Genomic DNA, 17,462 nt, shown 5'->3' on the forward strand with positions numbered 1-17,462 from the left:
CTCTCTCTAGTATAGTGAAAAGCTGAAACCATTTCAAGTAAATACTAAGTAAATACTTTTTTTTCCTGAGATGATAATGAAACATTTGAACTGAAGTTGGGCACCCAGTTACCTCATCCATCAGTGGGCACGGACGCGCTGTCATTTTGGCCCCTAGCGGGCCCTTTATCCAAGTGCGCACCAAAAGTGGGCGGATGGTGCCGTTCTCTGCCCAATGGCAGCCCGGAGTCTCCGGAGAGGAGAGAGCCACTTCTGTTTCCATCCCCAAAAAACCATCAATCCGCTCCGAGCAGCGAAACAACAGCGCGATGATACAGCGCGTCTCCACCGCACACACACGCGTCTGGGAGTTACGCGCCGCGTAAAAGAAGCTCCGTTAACGAAAACCGCGGACGCGCAGCGGGACTTAAACGCGTTTCTGTCTCTCAGTCCGTCAGAAAAGCTCCACATGTGTCACCATGATCCTCTTCTCATCGCGTAGTGTGCTGCTGTCTGTGTATTACCCGCAGATCTTCCTCATCCTCACCAGCGGCAGTTACCTGTAAGTCTCCAAACGTACACCTATTTGTCACATTCATTTAATCTGCGTATACTTACAATACAAATCTGGACGCATTACTTGCTCTTGATCTAAATGTTTGAATTAGTTTTGTAGACGAAGATCGATTCTATTAGTTCTACTTTCCTTTTAGAAATACGAATGTAATCTCTTATATGAATGGTTGAGTTGAACTAGACAGTGAAAGAAGCAGCCAACAAGTGTTTAGTTTACATGGGAACTCCTCTAAAGACATCCTGGATCAATCCACCAGTTACGCATTACAATATATAGCATAATTTGGCACCAATCCTAAAAAATCAATGGGTATCAAATAAAAATCAACGGGATAAGACTTTGTGAGACTATATAGAATTAATGTCCTGCTATTATTGGGCAGATTAAGAAAAACTAAGCTATTGGAGATGTAAACTCCTGAAAAGATTTTCTTTGGATGTTATATCTTATTGTAAATCATAACGGTGAAGGAAATTATGTGTTTTGTGTTGAACTATAAGAAAAATCTTGTAAAGATCCTTAACTTATCTAAAATATGGTAGAAATGCCAACAGGAATGCTTTAGGTTTTTTCGACTTTGTAGTTGTTTGAAAATGAACAGAGCTGTGATTCAGTCAACGGGTGTCCATGAAGATTTTTGGTCACCAAAACTACTGGTGGTATTATTTATTAATTTGGATGACTTTGATATATTTGTGATAAATAATAGTAATGATTAAGGATGAGTAGGTGTGTCCAAATGTTTGACTGGCAGTGCAGATGGATGAAAGGATAAAACAAGCAAAGTCACGCAGGTTTCCTGCAAATACTGAATGCAGTGTTTTTTTTTTTTTGAAGGAACACACAGAGTAAATATGATCTTTAATATTTGATTTAGATAAGCTTTATGAATAATGCCATGCTGGGAAACCTTTACTTGTTCCCACGCGTCCCATTGTGTTACTCTTCCTGTGTAAAATTGATCATAAGCTAATGAAGTTATTCGGTTTACAAGTTTGCTTGTAAATTCATGAAATATGATTTGATCTGAATCAACTTCACCTAAAGAGACAGGACATGTACCAATAACTGCACATTTTAAGAGGATAGAGATGTTTTTGCCTGTGTAAAATGTAAACGTTGTGTGTTAGAGAGAGAGTTTCATTTGGCCACTGAGTGGCAGAGAAGCCCAGTTGATTCAGACCGTGTGTATGTCTGTGTATATTCGGGTTTAACACACAGACGATACAACACTTTCACCTGTTCTCATGTCTGATATTCATTTCTATTGGTGCACCTTACATCACAATGATTGTGTTTCACATTCAGCATAGAAATGTAATTCATTACAGTAACACTTAATAATGTATTTTATTTGTACATTGCTGTGGTACTCCTACTCTTATATAAAAAAAATCTACTTTTAAAGGCTATATATTTATGTAATATAGGAAAGGATTTGTTTAGTTTAATAGGATGGATGTTATTTATCATATTAATTGACTAAATGTCCAATAGTTGAAGACAATTTTTTTTAGATTATGGGACAGGGTTTATCCTAGTCCCAGACTAAAATGCATGTTTGATGTCAAAACATCTTATCTTAACATATATCAGTGCCATTGTTTTGTCTTGAGATGCACACCAGAATAGTTTTTTGTACAGTGTTTGTAAAAACGATTTAAATGTCTTAATATAACTAAAGCCTAGTCCTGGATTAATCTGGGAAACCACCTCCTAATGTTATAAATATATCCATTATGAGGGCAATAAAATTTGTACTCTACTCTATATAAAATATTTACAGGAATTCTCTTTGTTTCTTTCATGCAATTCTGCTTTATAGCAATGCAACATTTAGAAAAAGCGCGATATAAATACATTTGACTTGACTTATATTAGCAGAGTAAACTGGGGCTGGATACTACTTTTACTCCGGTAAATAGGCACAATTGATATACATGTAATGATATAAATGCAAAGCTATAAATATTGAGTTCTTTAGTGGGGGATGTTGTCACACAATATGGGATGCATTGGCTGAACTTGTCTGTCGTCACAAAATGCATCTCACAATAAGACTGCGATGTGAATTAAAACCATGTTGTGAATTTCTTTCATACAGCACACGTCGTCTTTAAGATCAGTCAAACTTTCACTAATAATTTTTGTCGTGCTGCCTCCTCTTTGTTCAAAGACCTCCAGACCAAGGTCTTAATTTTGGCATGCGGACCCCCGAACTCGATGTTTTAAATAGATGTGGCTTTCTGGTGCTGTTTAAGTGGGCAGGTCTATGTATAGCGCCGGTCTGCACATCACAAATGACACCACTGTTTGTTTTTACATCTTAAACCGTCTTTATTCGGCACACAGCAAACTTGATACATTTCGTGGAATTAGGGGCTTTTAATTGCAGGATATAAAGGAAGTACGTGGTCTGTGCTAGTATTAAAGGACATGTTTGAGTTTTATTCATGAATGTTATTGAATAAAAACTCATGGTTGAGGGATTCTTTCTCTCTCTCAAACACATTACTGTACTTGCTTTTCAATCCGTAGCTTTTGCAAATCAAATATTAAATACTAACAAACCAGGGAGATAAGAAGAAACATCACCGCGAAAATTAATTATAGCAGTGCACGTATACATTATGTCCCCTTTAATATATGGCTGTATCATTAAATATATCCCAAAACAATGACATTTATACTTTTTTTCAAACAAAAAAAAATTTCTTATTTTGAAAGAGATCCTACAATAATAAATGGAGGTATAAATGTCACAACTCTTCTTATTCTGAAGATTTATGTATATACAGACATTTTCGTTAAGCGTATGGTGCCATGCCGGTAGTTTGGAGTTTGTTTTAGCTGGATTTGTTTTAAGTAAAGTGGACTGCGTGATAGCCGGAGCCAAGTGCCTGGAGAACATTTATTTTCTTCTGTTTAAAAGTAAAGTGCATTTACTCATCCCGCCGATTATTTATTCCTCATTTACCAGGAAATCCTGCTCGTGTTTGAAATCTTCCTCGCTGGACGGTACTGATTTATTTTGTCATATTTTATATGAACCACAATTAAACTTACATTTGGGGCTATATAAGTGTTGGTTGGTAAAGCAGTGTTATTTTCAGATAGGAAAGTTTTGCATTAGTTGATGACGGACGTGTTGTTGAAGGGTACATAAATGTATACTAGCATTACTGATGGACAGATTGAAGTTAGCATGTGTATTGAAATAAAAAATTAGGGGAAACAATTCTTTTATAACAGCATTATAAAGAATACAGTCTATATTCAACTTGTTTAACTTAAGACATCACTTGTTTAACCAGGAAACCACGTCAGCTGGTACTTTATGACCGTGGATGAACAGTTCAGCCATAATGAGAGGTTTTAAATGAAGGCCAAATAAATATGAAAGGGTGGAAGGTCTCATTTATTTCTGGAGCGGATCATGTTCGGTGGCACACGATTTCATTCATGGAGCTGCTGTGAAAAAATATGCTTGCATAATATAGTTGTAGATGAGATTACATGACTTTATGATCATCTTTCTGAATTGTTTATGCGTGCATTTTCAGTTCGAAGTTACTGTCATTTTATTAAAAGTGATGTCTTAAGTTAAACATGTTTTCTTTAGAGTAGGGTACTATAATGTAAAGTCCATGTTAAGAGCCTTTTAATTGTTTCTTAAACAATGCAATGAGATCAAATTTTATCTTATGTTGTCCTTAAAATCATTTTTAATTCAAATACAGCCACAAAAATTATCCTTTATTAAGATTTTCTTATGTAATTTTGTGTAGTTTCATACACCTGTCATCGATCATATTTCTTGACTACATGTCCTATAGTCTCTGGAAAACTACACTGTTTACAATCTTTTATATAAGGATTATAAAATGTGCAATAATAACGTACACTGCAAAAAGGACTTTCTTGCTTAGTATTTTGTCTTGTTTAGAAATATCTAAAAATTCTTGAATTAAGACGTATTTTCTTAATGAGCAAATGACCCAAGAAAATAAGTCTATTTTTTAGACAAAAATATACAATTTAAGTGAAATTGTGCTTAAAACAAGCAAAAATGTCTGCCAATGGGGTGTTTATGAAAAAAGTTAACTTATTTCAAGATTTTTTTTCTTACTCCATTGGCAGATAATTTTGCTTGTTTTAAGTACAAATTCACTTAAATTGTATTTTTTTGTCTATAAACTAGACTTATTTCCTAGGTCATTTTGCTCATCAAGAAAACCCATCTTAATTTAAGAATTTTTAGATGTTTTTACTGAATACAAGACACAAATACTAAGCAAGAAAGTCATTTTTTTGCAGTGTCTTTTATATACACAAAAAAAAATGCTGGGTTGTTTTCAACAAAGCGTTGGGTCAAAAAGAAACGTTGGGTAAAATTAATCTAGGAAATGTTTAGATTTGACCCAACAATGGGTTAAAACAATCTAGCATAGGATAAATTACAACCCAACAGGTTGGGTTCGTCCCATTTTTGACCCAAAGTTGGTCTGAAAATAACCCAGCATTTTTTTCCTGTGTTCTTCATGTACTGTAAAGCTGCTTCGAGACAATGCAACATGACAAAAAAGCGCATTTGAAATACATTTGATTTAAATACAAAAATGCTAAAGGTTATCGAGTCCTATAATCTCCACATAACTTGTTCAGCAATGCCAGATACATCACTTTAAAATAACTGGGTTATTTTTAACTCATGCTGCGTAAATATTGGACAGAATACATGCTGGGTTAAAAATGACCCAATGTTGTTGTTATGCAACCATGGGTAATAATAACCCAGCAATTGGGTTAAAACAACCCAGCATAGGTTAAATTACAACCAAACGGGTTGGGTTGGTTCCATTTTGACCCAACGCTGGGCTGAAAATAGCCCAGCATTTTTCTTTTCGCATATTTTCCTATTTTCTGTGTTCTTCATGTACTGTAAAGCTGCTTCAAGACAATGCAACACGGCAAAAAGTGCTATATAAATACTTGATTTAAATAGAAAAATGTTAAAATGTTATTTAACTGTAAAGAGTCCTAATCTCCACATAACTTGTTTAGCAATGCTAGATGCATCAATCTAACTGGATTATTTTTTAACCCATGCTGGGTAAATATTGGACAGAATACATGCTGGGTTAAAAATGACCCAATGTTGGATTGTTGTTATGCAACCATGGGTAATAATAACCCAGCAATTGGGTTAAAACAACCCAGCATAGGTTAAATTACAATTAAACGGGTTGGGTTGGTCCCATTTTGACCCAATGCTTGTGTTCTTCATGTACTTTAAAGCTGCTTCAAGACAATGCAACATGGCAAAAAGTGCTATATACTGTAAATACATTTGATTTAGATAGAAAAGTATTTGACAGAACGCATGCTGGGTTAAAAATGACCCAATGTTGGGTTGTTGTTATGCAACCATGGGTAATACTTAAAACTTAAAACAGCCCAGCACTGGGTCAATTGGAACCCAGCTATGCGTTTTGTCCAATATTTACCCAACATGGGTTAAACCTAACCCAGCCATTTTAAGAGAGATGTTTGTGCACTGCTTAACTAGTCCTCTCTAAGTTAATTATTATAATGAATTCGATTTTTGATATACAGGTGGTTCATGCATATAATAATAATATTATTTTTGAGAGCGTTATGATGTCTAAAGGGTTCTCAAGGTGGGCAGCTCACTAGAATTTGGATCAGAGCGAGCGATTTGGCAGCACAAGATCCTAATTCTGGTGAAACATATCTCTCCACCCATATGCCTGCAGCATAACACCCGAACACACGGCTCTGAATTGGTTTTAAGAAATACTGCATTGTTTCAATGTATTAACATGTGACTGAGTGTTAGTTTGTCTTCAGTGAAGTGTTCAAATAAACATGCACTCCTCGACACTCGCCGACCAAAAGTGAGCGGCTCAAGCAGATGTTTTTTAGACAGAGCTCCTTCAGCTACATGTCGTTTTGTATTTATGAGTAATCCTTAAGCCTTTATGAACATGGAAATACAACCAGACACGGATCAAACCGACCATATCCGATTTCCAATAAACATTCTCCGTCTTCATTTAACACCGTTTGATCTGTCCTAAAGTAAGTTACAGCGACGGCAGCGTCCCATACACCCCAGTGTGCTTTCTTCTGCTGACACACACACTGCCTGTTGCAACTCGCCTAGTTTGCGGTAAAGTCCGCTGCGGTTGGCGACGTCATTCTTCAAAGCTGGCATCCCAGCGTTTACGGTCTTGCTCTCTGACATGTTTGAAAGACACATATCTGAACGGGTTCGGCGTTCGTAAACACACAAGCCCAAAGGGTTTATACAAACACAGCGTGCTGAAATACTTTGTGTGCATTTTAGGATGGGTGTATTAACAGTGAACATCATCATATACAGTAGAGAGAGATGTGTGTGCTTCTGAAGTATGACAACATAAATGCCAAAATTAGATATTTATACAAATCATTCAGTTTTAATCTGCTTGTTTTTCTATTCAAGTCTGTTCTGTTCTATTTAATGATGTTTTTATTGTGTTTACAAGCACAGTTTCACTTCAATTATGCTTAATAAACTGATAACGTGCAAGTATGCGTAAAAATGTTTTTAATCGGGGAAAGCTTGTAAACGGCTAAAGCAAAATCCGATCGGCACAGGCAGATTTCGCCCATGATTTTAACATGTTTTCTCACAGTTTTGTTTATGTGTGCATGTCTCCACGTGTAAAAGATAAATGTTAAATAATGCATAAAAGTCTGCTCTCGACTCTGAGAAACTGCAAAGTTAAAATCTTGTGTTACATTTACAAGTTCTGCAGATATGAGAACAGATACAACTGTTTAGCTTTTGACAGCCCTATTGAAAAGACCGGCTAAAACCAGCCTTATGAAAATTAACCATGGTTTTACTACAGTTAAAAAAACATGGTTACTGTGGAAAAACCATGGTAACCACAAAATAACCATGGTTTTGACAACCATGCTATTCAAAAACCATAGTTAGTGTAGTAAAACCATTGATTTGCTGATAGTAATCAATACACCAAAAAAAAAACATGGTTACTACACTTTTACCACAATAAAACCATGGTTAATTTTCATAAGGGCCTAAGCTGGTTGGCTGGTTTTAGCTGTTAAGCTGATGTAGGTGGCTGGTTTTAAAGGGGTTTTGGCCACGTCCACCTGGAAGACCAGCTTATCCACCAGTTTGACCAGCCTGAAAGTTTGACCAGGTTGGCTAAGCTGGTTGGATGGTATTAGCTGGTTTAAGATTGAAGTAGATGGTTTAATCTGCTTATCTACACAAGCTTAACCAGCTAAAACATGGCTGGGAGTCCAGCTAAATCCAGCCAACTAGTTGAAGCTGGTCTTTTCAGTATGGAGATTTTCCATTGGCTTTGACTAAGTAGAGTAAGTAGTCTAGTCGGTGACATCACTGCTTACGAGAAACCTGATAAATCTCCAAATCCCATGTAAAAATGATTTAGCAGGTTTATTGATTTGCATGTAAATAAGCTTCATTTCTGATAAATGTTTACTTATTTTGTGCATGCAAATGCACTCATTAGCAGCCGGTTGCAAAACAACTTGGGTTTGTTTCTAGCAATGAAAGCAGTAATATTACTTTAACATTTAAAACTATATGGTGTATGAATCACTTGCAATAAGCAAGGCTTTATGATGTATAGCTTAAATGCAAATGTATTTGCTTTCTGCCAGATGCATAAATGTAAATGCAAATCTTAATGAAAACCCCTCATGCAAAAGCACACAATGTTGGACAAACAGTCATATGGTAACCAGTGATGACTGTCTCTACTAATGTTTGTCTGTGTTTTATCGTATAGGGCTCTTTCCTCTGTGGTGGCCCTCGGTGCAAACATCATCTGCAATAAAATCCCCGGTCTCGCCCCTCGCCAGCGTGCCATCTGCCAGAGCAGACCCGACGCTATCATCGTGATAGGAGAGGGGGCACAGCTGGGCATCAACGAATGCCAGTATCAGTTCAGATACAGCCGCTGGAACTGCTCGGCACTGGGAGAACGCACGGTCTTCGGACAAGAGCTGCGAGTAGGTCAGTGGCCATCGAAGGTCTTTGCTTATCGTAGTTTGGTTTGTTTTGTGGGTGACGTAGCGTAGTTACAAATCTGTGCTGGCGACTGAAAGGTTGAGGGTTCACAGCCCAGTAAATCATCTCGCATGAAGATGTACTGTAGCATAAATGCTGTTTTGCTCTGAATGAGTACGTGTGGTGATCTCTGTGCTGTGGGCGAACACAAACCAAACCCTGGTTACACACAACGCACCGCATGCATCTCGCAAGCACACACTTCACCCACGGCTGCATGCAAAAGCGTGTTTGTATTGCTGCTATGATTGATGCACTAGTTTAAGTGACGACCTGCGGTGTTTGCAAAACTCAGCCCTGGTCCTTTGATCGCACATTGAACAAACACTAACATACTTCAGGTCAAAAACACTGCTAAGGACTCAAGAAACTATATGCAATAGTTTAAAGCAAAAATCTTGGCTATGATGGGAACGGTTTTCGGTGTATGTACTCCTGTCACTGTCGGTGAAGTGGTTTGATAATGGTGCATCCCAAAAACAAATTTGAAGAGTTCATTTGTAGCAGAGATGTGTGTGTTGATTGTGTAAAAAAAGTATTAATCTAACTTAAATATTTTTTGAATCATAGGGCCGAAGCCAAAAAGCGTCACTTGTGCCCGCTCTCCCCTAAAACTAATTTGATCACATGCATCATTTTATTTAATAGACAAATTGATTTGAAGTTTTATTTATATCTGTAACACAAGCACAAATCATTAACTTTGTATTGTGAGCAGAAGTAAGTAAACAGCAATAAATCTCAAATGAAGAGAGCATTAACAATGCTGGAAATGTGTTAAAGATCATGACACGGTCTCTCGTTCAAAATGAGCTACAACTGGGCAAACATTGACTTTTTTAGTGTAAAGAGGCATATAAGAGCGAGCTTTGCTCTTTTACCCTGTCATTTATACATTTCCTCTCACTTTAAAGTGTTTTGTCGCTGTTAAAATGCGGTCGTACTGAGACTCAGTAAACCTCTATCGCTCGCCTTCCCAGTCTGTGTGAAATTGTACACGTCTGTGGTGAATCTTTCAACTTTTTGGAGATGTTTATTTACTGCCGTCCAAAGAAAGAAGCAATGGAAATCTGCTTTTGACACATTTACTGTACAAGTGATTTTTCACTGTATCCTATAGTCGAATGCAATTATGCACGTGATGTTAAACTACGGTTTTATTGTGCACACAAAACCATGAAGATTTTTGTTTTCTGCATTTAAACTTTTCTTAGTTGCTTTGGAGCATTTCTCAGATCAGAAATTAATTCAGCCTCCACCTCATAAAAGCAAATTCTCATTGTTTTTGACAAATTGTAAATGCTTTGATACAGTCATGAAGATAATTATGTACAATTGTTCGCTGTATGCTACATTTTCAATTTCTTATGCAATTTTCATCAAAATACATTAAACTGGTTTCTATTAAGTAGTCTTAAGCCGCCTTTCCACTCTACATGACATTCGGACACGACTGTCGGAGTTCGCCCCCTAGTGGCAGACGTCATGAAATTTCTGTTTAATTGTAAATCTGTGTCAACATGGGAGAGAAGCTCATTCTAGCGCAAGACCCTTTAATCTATGAATATTCACTGTAGTGGAATAAATCAATGAATACAAGTGAATGAAACAATAACAACTATGCATATATGACAAAGACCGCCAATATTTTTGGAGAGAACTTACTGAGACAAGATTAAAAATAATAATGTGTAAATATTAAATAACTTCTCAGTAATAAATTGTTTTTAAAGGATTCAAGTGTTAATGATAAATTTAAACAAAGGATAAATCATTTTCATCTCGCACACTGTTTTTGATTGGAATACATTAAAATCCATCACTTCCGGTCGATGTATCGCATGCCATAGGGAATTAATGACTTTCTGTTTATCGGCCTTTGTTTGATGTGTACAGTGAAAAGGTGGCTGAAAACATTTAGGAATTAGTTTATCGTACAAGGCATGTCATGCAAAATTGTTGACCTTTGTCCGATAATCTGTTACTGTAAAGTTTTTCTTTTGGTTGAACTGAATTGAGAAATTGGTGTCAAGTGAATCGCGATTTTTTTTTTTTGTAATTTTTTATTTGAACTGTAAAATATTTGTTTTGGTCAAAATCAGAATGTGTGTCATTTGTTTACAAATAACAAGGTGAAAATGTGAATTCGTCCACAGTTACATCAGAAAATACTGACACATATAATTGTGTACACTTGGTTTATTGACAACATGGCTAAACATTTTAACTGTCATGAGACTTGCCATTGTCATGTTCACTGACATAAAAATGTACTTTTGAGAGATGAACTAAGGATTTTGAACAAGTTACACGCTTTTGCAGGATATACATGATGTTGTGCAGTTTGTACGAATAGTTCTGAGTAGAGGTGGACCGATTAATCGGTTTCGACATCGATAGTTCATTGGTGGAGTAATCAGCTATCAGCCATAATCCATGCCGATAGTTGTTCCGAATTGTGTCCATTGCTTCATATAATGAGAAAGTAATGAATTTGCTGACTAGATGCTGAATTAGCAGATAAAAAAACAGATGGAAACGGCAGTTGGTCATCAAGGCTGACATGACGTTAATATTAGTAGTACCTCAAACCAAACTACACTAAGGATTTTAAAGTTACACACTTTTGCAGGATATCCATGATGTTGTGCAGTTCGTACGAATAGTTCTGAGTAGAGGTACATCAATTAATCGGTTTTGCTGATTAATCGGCATCGATAGTTCATTGCTGAAGCTATCGGCTATCGGCAAAAATCCATGGCGATAGTTGCTCCAAATTGTGTCCATTGCTTCGTATCATGAGAAAGTAATTCATTTGCTGACTAGATGCTGCATTAGCAGAGAAAAACAGCTGGAACCGGCAGTTTGTACGAATTGTTCTGAGTAGAGATAGATCGATTAATCGGTTTTGCCGATTAAACATTAGTCAGAAAATGTTTAATGTCATGATTATTAACGTCTATTTGCATTAGTTTATATTCAGCTGGTTACTTTTATCCATGATTTAGCCTGCTACGCTGCATATTTTAAGTTAATAATGAGAGAAAGCAAACTATATTTAGCTGTCAGCTGAACATACCCAACAAATCAAAATCTGATTTCAGTTTTTTTTCATTGTAAAAGAAATACATCTTGTGTAATTTAGATGTGTGTTAAAACAAAAGCAAATCAAGTACGCATATAATATACATTTATGTTATTTCAATGTTACCAGTGGGACTATTTCACAGACATATTTACCTCAATAGTTATTAATATAAATGAATCTATTTTTAATTATAGATTTATTTCATTTAGCACATTTTCATGGTTTAGTACTGTTGTTTACTTACTTTTGTAATAAGTTTCATTACTGTTTTAATTTGAAGGTTGTTTTTTATCCAGTATTGGTCGATTAATCGGTTATCGGCAAGTACGGATATACCTTGTTATCGGTAAAATCCGCTATCGGTCGACCTCTAGTTCTGCTTTGTTTTGCAAATTTTAAGAATGATTCAAGAAATGCTCCAAAGCGACTGAGAAAAACTATAACACGGATTTTATCTCAGCAAAAACAAAGTATAAAATGACGGAGTTTTCCACAGGATTTCTGGAGTTTTCTGACAGACATAAGCCTGTGTAGGAAACAGACATTTAAATTTTGTCATTATTCACGGATACATTTCTGTCATAAGCTCTGAAATCTCGTTCACATTTTGGTTTAAAAGAGACCATTGCCAAAGTTTGACATTGGTTTTTGAATATTTGGCCATTTTTATGTTTTTTTTTTAGCCTTGGTCGCATTTGACAGACGTGGTCACTGCAAACCAAACCCTCCATCAATGATCCTATTGTATTCACAGAAAGAAATGTTGTAAGTTTTGTTTTAATCGCTACCGTGTGCATTGATCTATGCTACGTTTTGAATTTTGCTTGTTTGTGATATGGACCGTTTTTGCGATTAAACCGTATTCCAATGTTTATTTTGTGCGGTCTGTTGGTAAATCCCGTCGAAACTGAAGTTTTAAGGCTGCGTTCAGGAGTTAAGTCTGAGGATAAAGGCTGTTCCAGGAATATCCCAAATCCATTCATAATGGACTGTATGAAACGCCTTCCGCCCCTCTCATGCCTGGAGACTCCAGAGGGTTTTTTTCTACATGTAAATCCTCCAAATTGTAACCACTAAATTATTCCTGCTCGTAAGAAGGCCGTCTACAAGCGTCGGAGCGGCCAGTAGATTCCGTTGTTTTCGAAGAGATGATGATCAACAGACCACAGAGTTAATTCTCTCTCTCAGAGCGACCCTTTCTCTGGTCAATTCGGATTCGTTTGGCTATACGACGTTTGGCTGTTCTTTGCGGCGCGCATTAATAGCTGGGTTATTGAGTATTTCTGAGCCCCTAAAGAATTGAGTCAAGGAAGGATTTGGTTTCAGTCTAAAAAACAGGCCAAATCGGATCCTCATTTTCAGGAACAGTCTGTAAATATCCACAGAAAGGGCTTGTCTTACTCTTAAGTACTAGCAGCACACAGAAATGTAGACATGACAGAAATGGACTCTGTTGCCCACCAAGACACTTACAATACTGTTTCCAAAGGGAGTAAGAGGCGCATTTTAAGGAAGTATTGCATTTGTTTTTCCAGATTCCTTTCATTTTCTCATGAATCTGACCACTAATGTTAACTGATACCCTAATGTTAACGATTTTAAGTTTTTTTTTTAGTAAGTGTATACAGCAGAGATGTTCATATGTAAAGATGCTGACTGAAATTCTGGTGAATTATTGTATCCACGTGAAATGATTTGCATTTCTTTCTTTGCATTTGTATCTGCGCCTCTATCGAATACAGCTGAGGTTTTTGGTAAAGTAAGTGTTTTTTTGTTTGGTCTACACCTGCTCTTTGAAGGTCACAGTGTGATCTTATAGCATGTGTAGACATGACAGATTTAAATTGACAATTTATACCATGGTAGATGATATATTTGGGTTAGGGTCAAGTGGACGTCTCATGTATGGCTGTAGCGTGTTTTGGTAATATATATATATATATATATATATATATATTTGCATGTTGTGCAGGTGTTTATTTTTTTAAACATGGTGTTAAACCCTGTCCTTGAATCTTATTTTCATCATATGCTTTTTTAATAAAAGTAATTGGGCAATTCCAGCGTTATGGATGTGATTATGCAGTCAAAACTTGTAATATAATTTCTCAGAGAATGCATTAATTATTCATCTGTTTTTATTTTGCTAAACCCTGATGATAGACTCCAGACATCAGACTATTCCCCCATGTTTTTTTGTTTTAGATGAGGGAAATATGGATGTGACATAAAAGTTTTTGTGAGACAACTTTATAGGAATTGTGTGAATTAAAAGGCACAAACCAGATGCAAAAACTTTGTGTAAAATCATAACTTTTCATATTAAGGTTGACAATTAAATGTTACATATCACACAGCAGCCGGTGACTTTTCTACCGAGGGGCGTGAATTAAAAATATGTGTTTGGTGCGTCATGTGAGCCTATGTGCATCATGCATCAAGTCAAAATATTTGGTCTGTGCGTCATGTGAACCTATGTGCATCATGCCTCATGTCAAAATATGTGGTCTGTGCGTCATGTGAACGTATTTGCATTATGCATTATGTCAAAAAATTTGTTCTGTGAGTCATGTGAACGTATGTGCATTATGCATTGTCAAAAAATGTGGTCTCTGCGTCATGTGAACCTATGTGCATCATGCATCACATCAAAATGTTTCCGTTGTGTCATGTGAACTTATGTGCATCATGCGTCTTGTCAAAATATGTGATTATTGCGTTATGTAAACCTATATGCATCATGCGTCACGTCAAAATATGTGGTCTGTGCGTCATGTGAACCTATGTGCATTATGCATCATGTAAAAAATGTGTTCTGTGAGTCATGTGCATCATGCATCACATCAAAATATGTGTTTGGTGCATCATGTGAACTTATGTGCATCATGCATCATGTCAAAATATGTGTTCGTTGTGTCATGTGAACTATGTGCATCATGCATCTTGTCAAAATATGTCTTCAGTGCGTCATGTTAATCTATGTGCATCATGCATCACGTCAAAATATGTGTTCAGCACAGCATGTGAACCTATTTGCATGATGCCAAAAAATGTGGTCGGTGCATCATGTGAGCCTATGTGCATCATGCATCATGTCAAAATATGTGTTCCGTGCATCATGTGAGCCTATGTGCATCATGCATCACGTCAAAATATGTGGTCTGTGCATCATGTGAACCTATGTGCATTATGCATCATGAAAAAAAAAAATTCTGTGAGTCATGTGCATCATGCATCACATCAAAATATGTGTTTGGTGCATCATGTGAACTTATGTGCATCATGCATCATGTCAAAATATGTGTTCGTTGTGTCATGTGAACTATGTGCATCATGCATCTTGTCAAAATATGTCTTCAGTGCGTCATGTTAATCTATGTGCATCATGCATCATGTCAAAATATGTGTTCGGTGCATCATGTGAGCCTATGTGCATCATGCATCACGTCAAAACATGTGTTTGGTGCGTCATGTCAAAATATGTGTTCAGTACAGCATGTGAACCTATGTGCATCATGCATCATGTCAAAACATGTGTTTGGTGCGTCATGTCAAAATATGTGTTCAGTGCGTCACATGAACTTATGTGCATCATGAATCTTGTTAAAATACATGCCTGCTGCACACGTGATAAAAGAGACTCTCACGTTCACAAAATACTCACAAGACATTAACTTAACACTAAACTCTAATTACACATGAGTATCTCTTTTATTATAAACCCCTTTAAAGTGTCTGCAGCAGGCACGTATTTTGACATGACGCATGATGCACAATGATGCACCAAACATATATTTTGACAAGACGAGCCACACACATGACGGGCTAAATACATGTTTTCATGAGCCTCGCATCGTGCGCCTTCGAAAAAGAAGTCACCGACCGCCACTGAACATGAGGCTTTGACTTGCATGAAAACATTTTTAAAATGTTTAAAATAGCTTTATTTCTCCCATCAGCAGAAGCAAAGCGTGATGGGTGGACCTATTCTCCATCCTTCAGACTTCTGCTTTTACTTAAACTTAAAAATGTTTTTGATTATTTGATCATTAAAGGCTTGTCTGTGAATAAAAAGTTGGGCAGCATTCTTTATATTCCGCCAGTAATTTGGTATTGAATATCAGACCACATCAGCAGAAATTGAGCTTGTATCTGATGGTCTCTGACTGTCTGTCCAGAAGTAAACTCCTAATAAAAGAGTTCTAGATTCTTTGAGATCCTCAGACTCATACTCGAGAACCCTGATAAATGACATTGCTGAGCTCTTGTTTGGTGTGTTTTTGGATGTTTCAGCATCACTGTCCAGCGCAGAACAACAAAGAGTTGTGTTTAAATTAAATGATGTTTCTCTGAAATGACATCTGCCTGGAAGAATTTAAAGATAATTGCTTTTCATTGAACCACAACAATATATTAAAACAGTCTTGTGTTCAGAAATCAAACCATGATGTCTGTGCATCTTTGCATTGGGATTTGGCCAAAGAGAAGTGATATAAAGACTATGCAAAAATACGATTTGAATCATTTCACACTAGATTCTGTCAAACACTAACACCTCATAAAATGCTTTGCATGTGTTATCCAGATATAACTTTATAACAGGACATTAAGAAGTTTGTTATAGTTACTTTGCAGTTATCATGAGGAGATCTCAATTGCATCGAGGCGTGAAATCCAACTCTCAGAAGATTAAGATGGAATTTAATGTCAGGAGCTACTCGGAATTACAAGGTTGGATTAAATCGTTGAAATTTTGAGACGCTGCCAAACATTGCCTGTGTTTTCATGTCTGTAATGGTTGTTGAGAGTTCAGAGCGATGTCTCTTGAGTTTAGTGTGATCTCTGATGCTTTGACTGTCATTTAGCTGTCATAGATAAAATGGAGATTAATCCAAAATGAGTCTGAACCCAAAGATAAGATAGAAATCTCTTCTGCAGGTGTTCCTGTTACAGGGATTAATGATCTTGATTTCAGTAGGATGTTGAGTGTATCGGTATGAAAATGTGTCCAGTTGTTCCACGTCCGGGATTAAACGGTCTCATCAGAGATGGAAAGGGAACAGAAAGTGTGTCGAAGCTGATGGTGTAATAGGCAATGCTCCGACATATGGTGCAGACTATTTGCTATTTGCAGATGCTGTACCCTTTTATCCTCTTTGTACACTGCAAAAAAATCTTACATAGTATTTTTGTTTTGTTTTCAGTACAAATATCTAAAAAGTCTAAAATTAAGATTCATTTTCTTGATGAGCAAGCAAAAAAATCTGGAACAAATTTCCTACCCTATTGGCAAATTTATTTATTTTTTGCTTGTTTTAAACACAGATTCACTTAAATTCAATATCTTTTGTTCAAAAACTAGACTTATTTTCTTAGGTAACTTTGTTTATCAAGAAAGAGCATCTTAATTGAAGAATTTTTAGATATTTGTACTGAAAACAAGACAAAAATACTAAGAAAGTAATTTTTTGCAGTGTACTTTCTTGTCCTCTCCTTACATGCTGTCTGTCAAATAAAGGCAAAAATTGTCCCAAAAATGATAAAGAACAGAAAGTGAATCAGTTGCAATTTTACCTGAGAAGCAACCCAGGATAAGAATTTTTTTTTCTTGAAAATCATTTTTTTGCAGTGTATATCTTAAATATTAAGTCTAAAATCTGCGTGTCTGTATTTCTGTCTTTCTA

At 36.4% G+C, this 17,462-nt stretch overlaps 1 protein-coding gene and 1 long non-coding RNA gene across 3 annotated transcripts in view; one reads left to right on the forward strand and one right to left on the reverse strand.

Moving 5' to 3' along the window:
- Positions 1 to 17,462, forward strand: part of wnt7bb (wingless-type MMTV integration site family, member 7Bb) — a 41,770-nt gene that overhangs the window by 1,548 nt on the left and 22,760 nt on the right. The window contains exons 1-2 of one of the 2 annotated variants that reach the window (XM_055192230.2): positions 113 to 541; positions 8,410 to 8,636. In XM_055192230.2, the coding sequence (XP_055048205.1) occupies positions 459 to 541; positions 8,410 to 8,636 (310 nt within the window). In that variant the 5' untranslated portion in view covers positions 113 to 458. Of the gene's footprint in view, positions 1 to 112; positions 542 to 8,409; positions 8,637 to 17,462 lie in introns of those variants that run through there. The other variant, XM_055192231.2, reaches the window with a different exon arrangement.
- LOC129433594 (uncharacterized) overlaps positions 1 to 17,462 on the reverse strand; it is a 98,421-nt gene that overhangs the window by 1,499 nt on the left and 79,460 nt on the right. The gene's annotated exons all lie outside the window — the stretch shown is intronic.

This window comes from Misgurnus anguillicaudatus, chromosome 6 (genome assembly GCF_027580225.2).
Source record: "Misgurnus anguillicaudatus chromosome 6, ASM2758022v2, whole genome shotgun sequence".
NCBI classification, from domain to species: domain Eukaryota; kingdom Metazoa; phylum Chordata; class Actinopteri; order Cypriniformes; family Cobitidae; genus Misgurnus; species Misgurnus anguillicaudatus.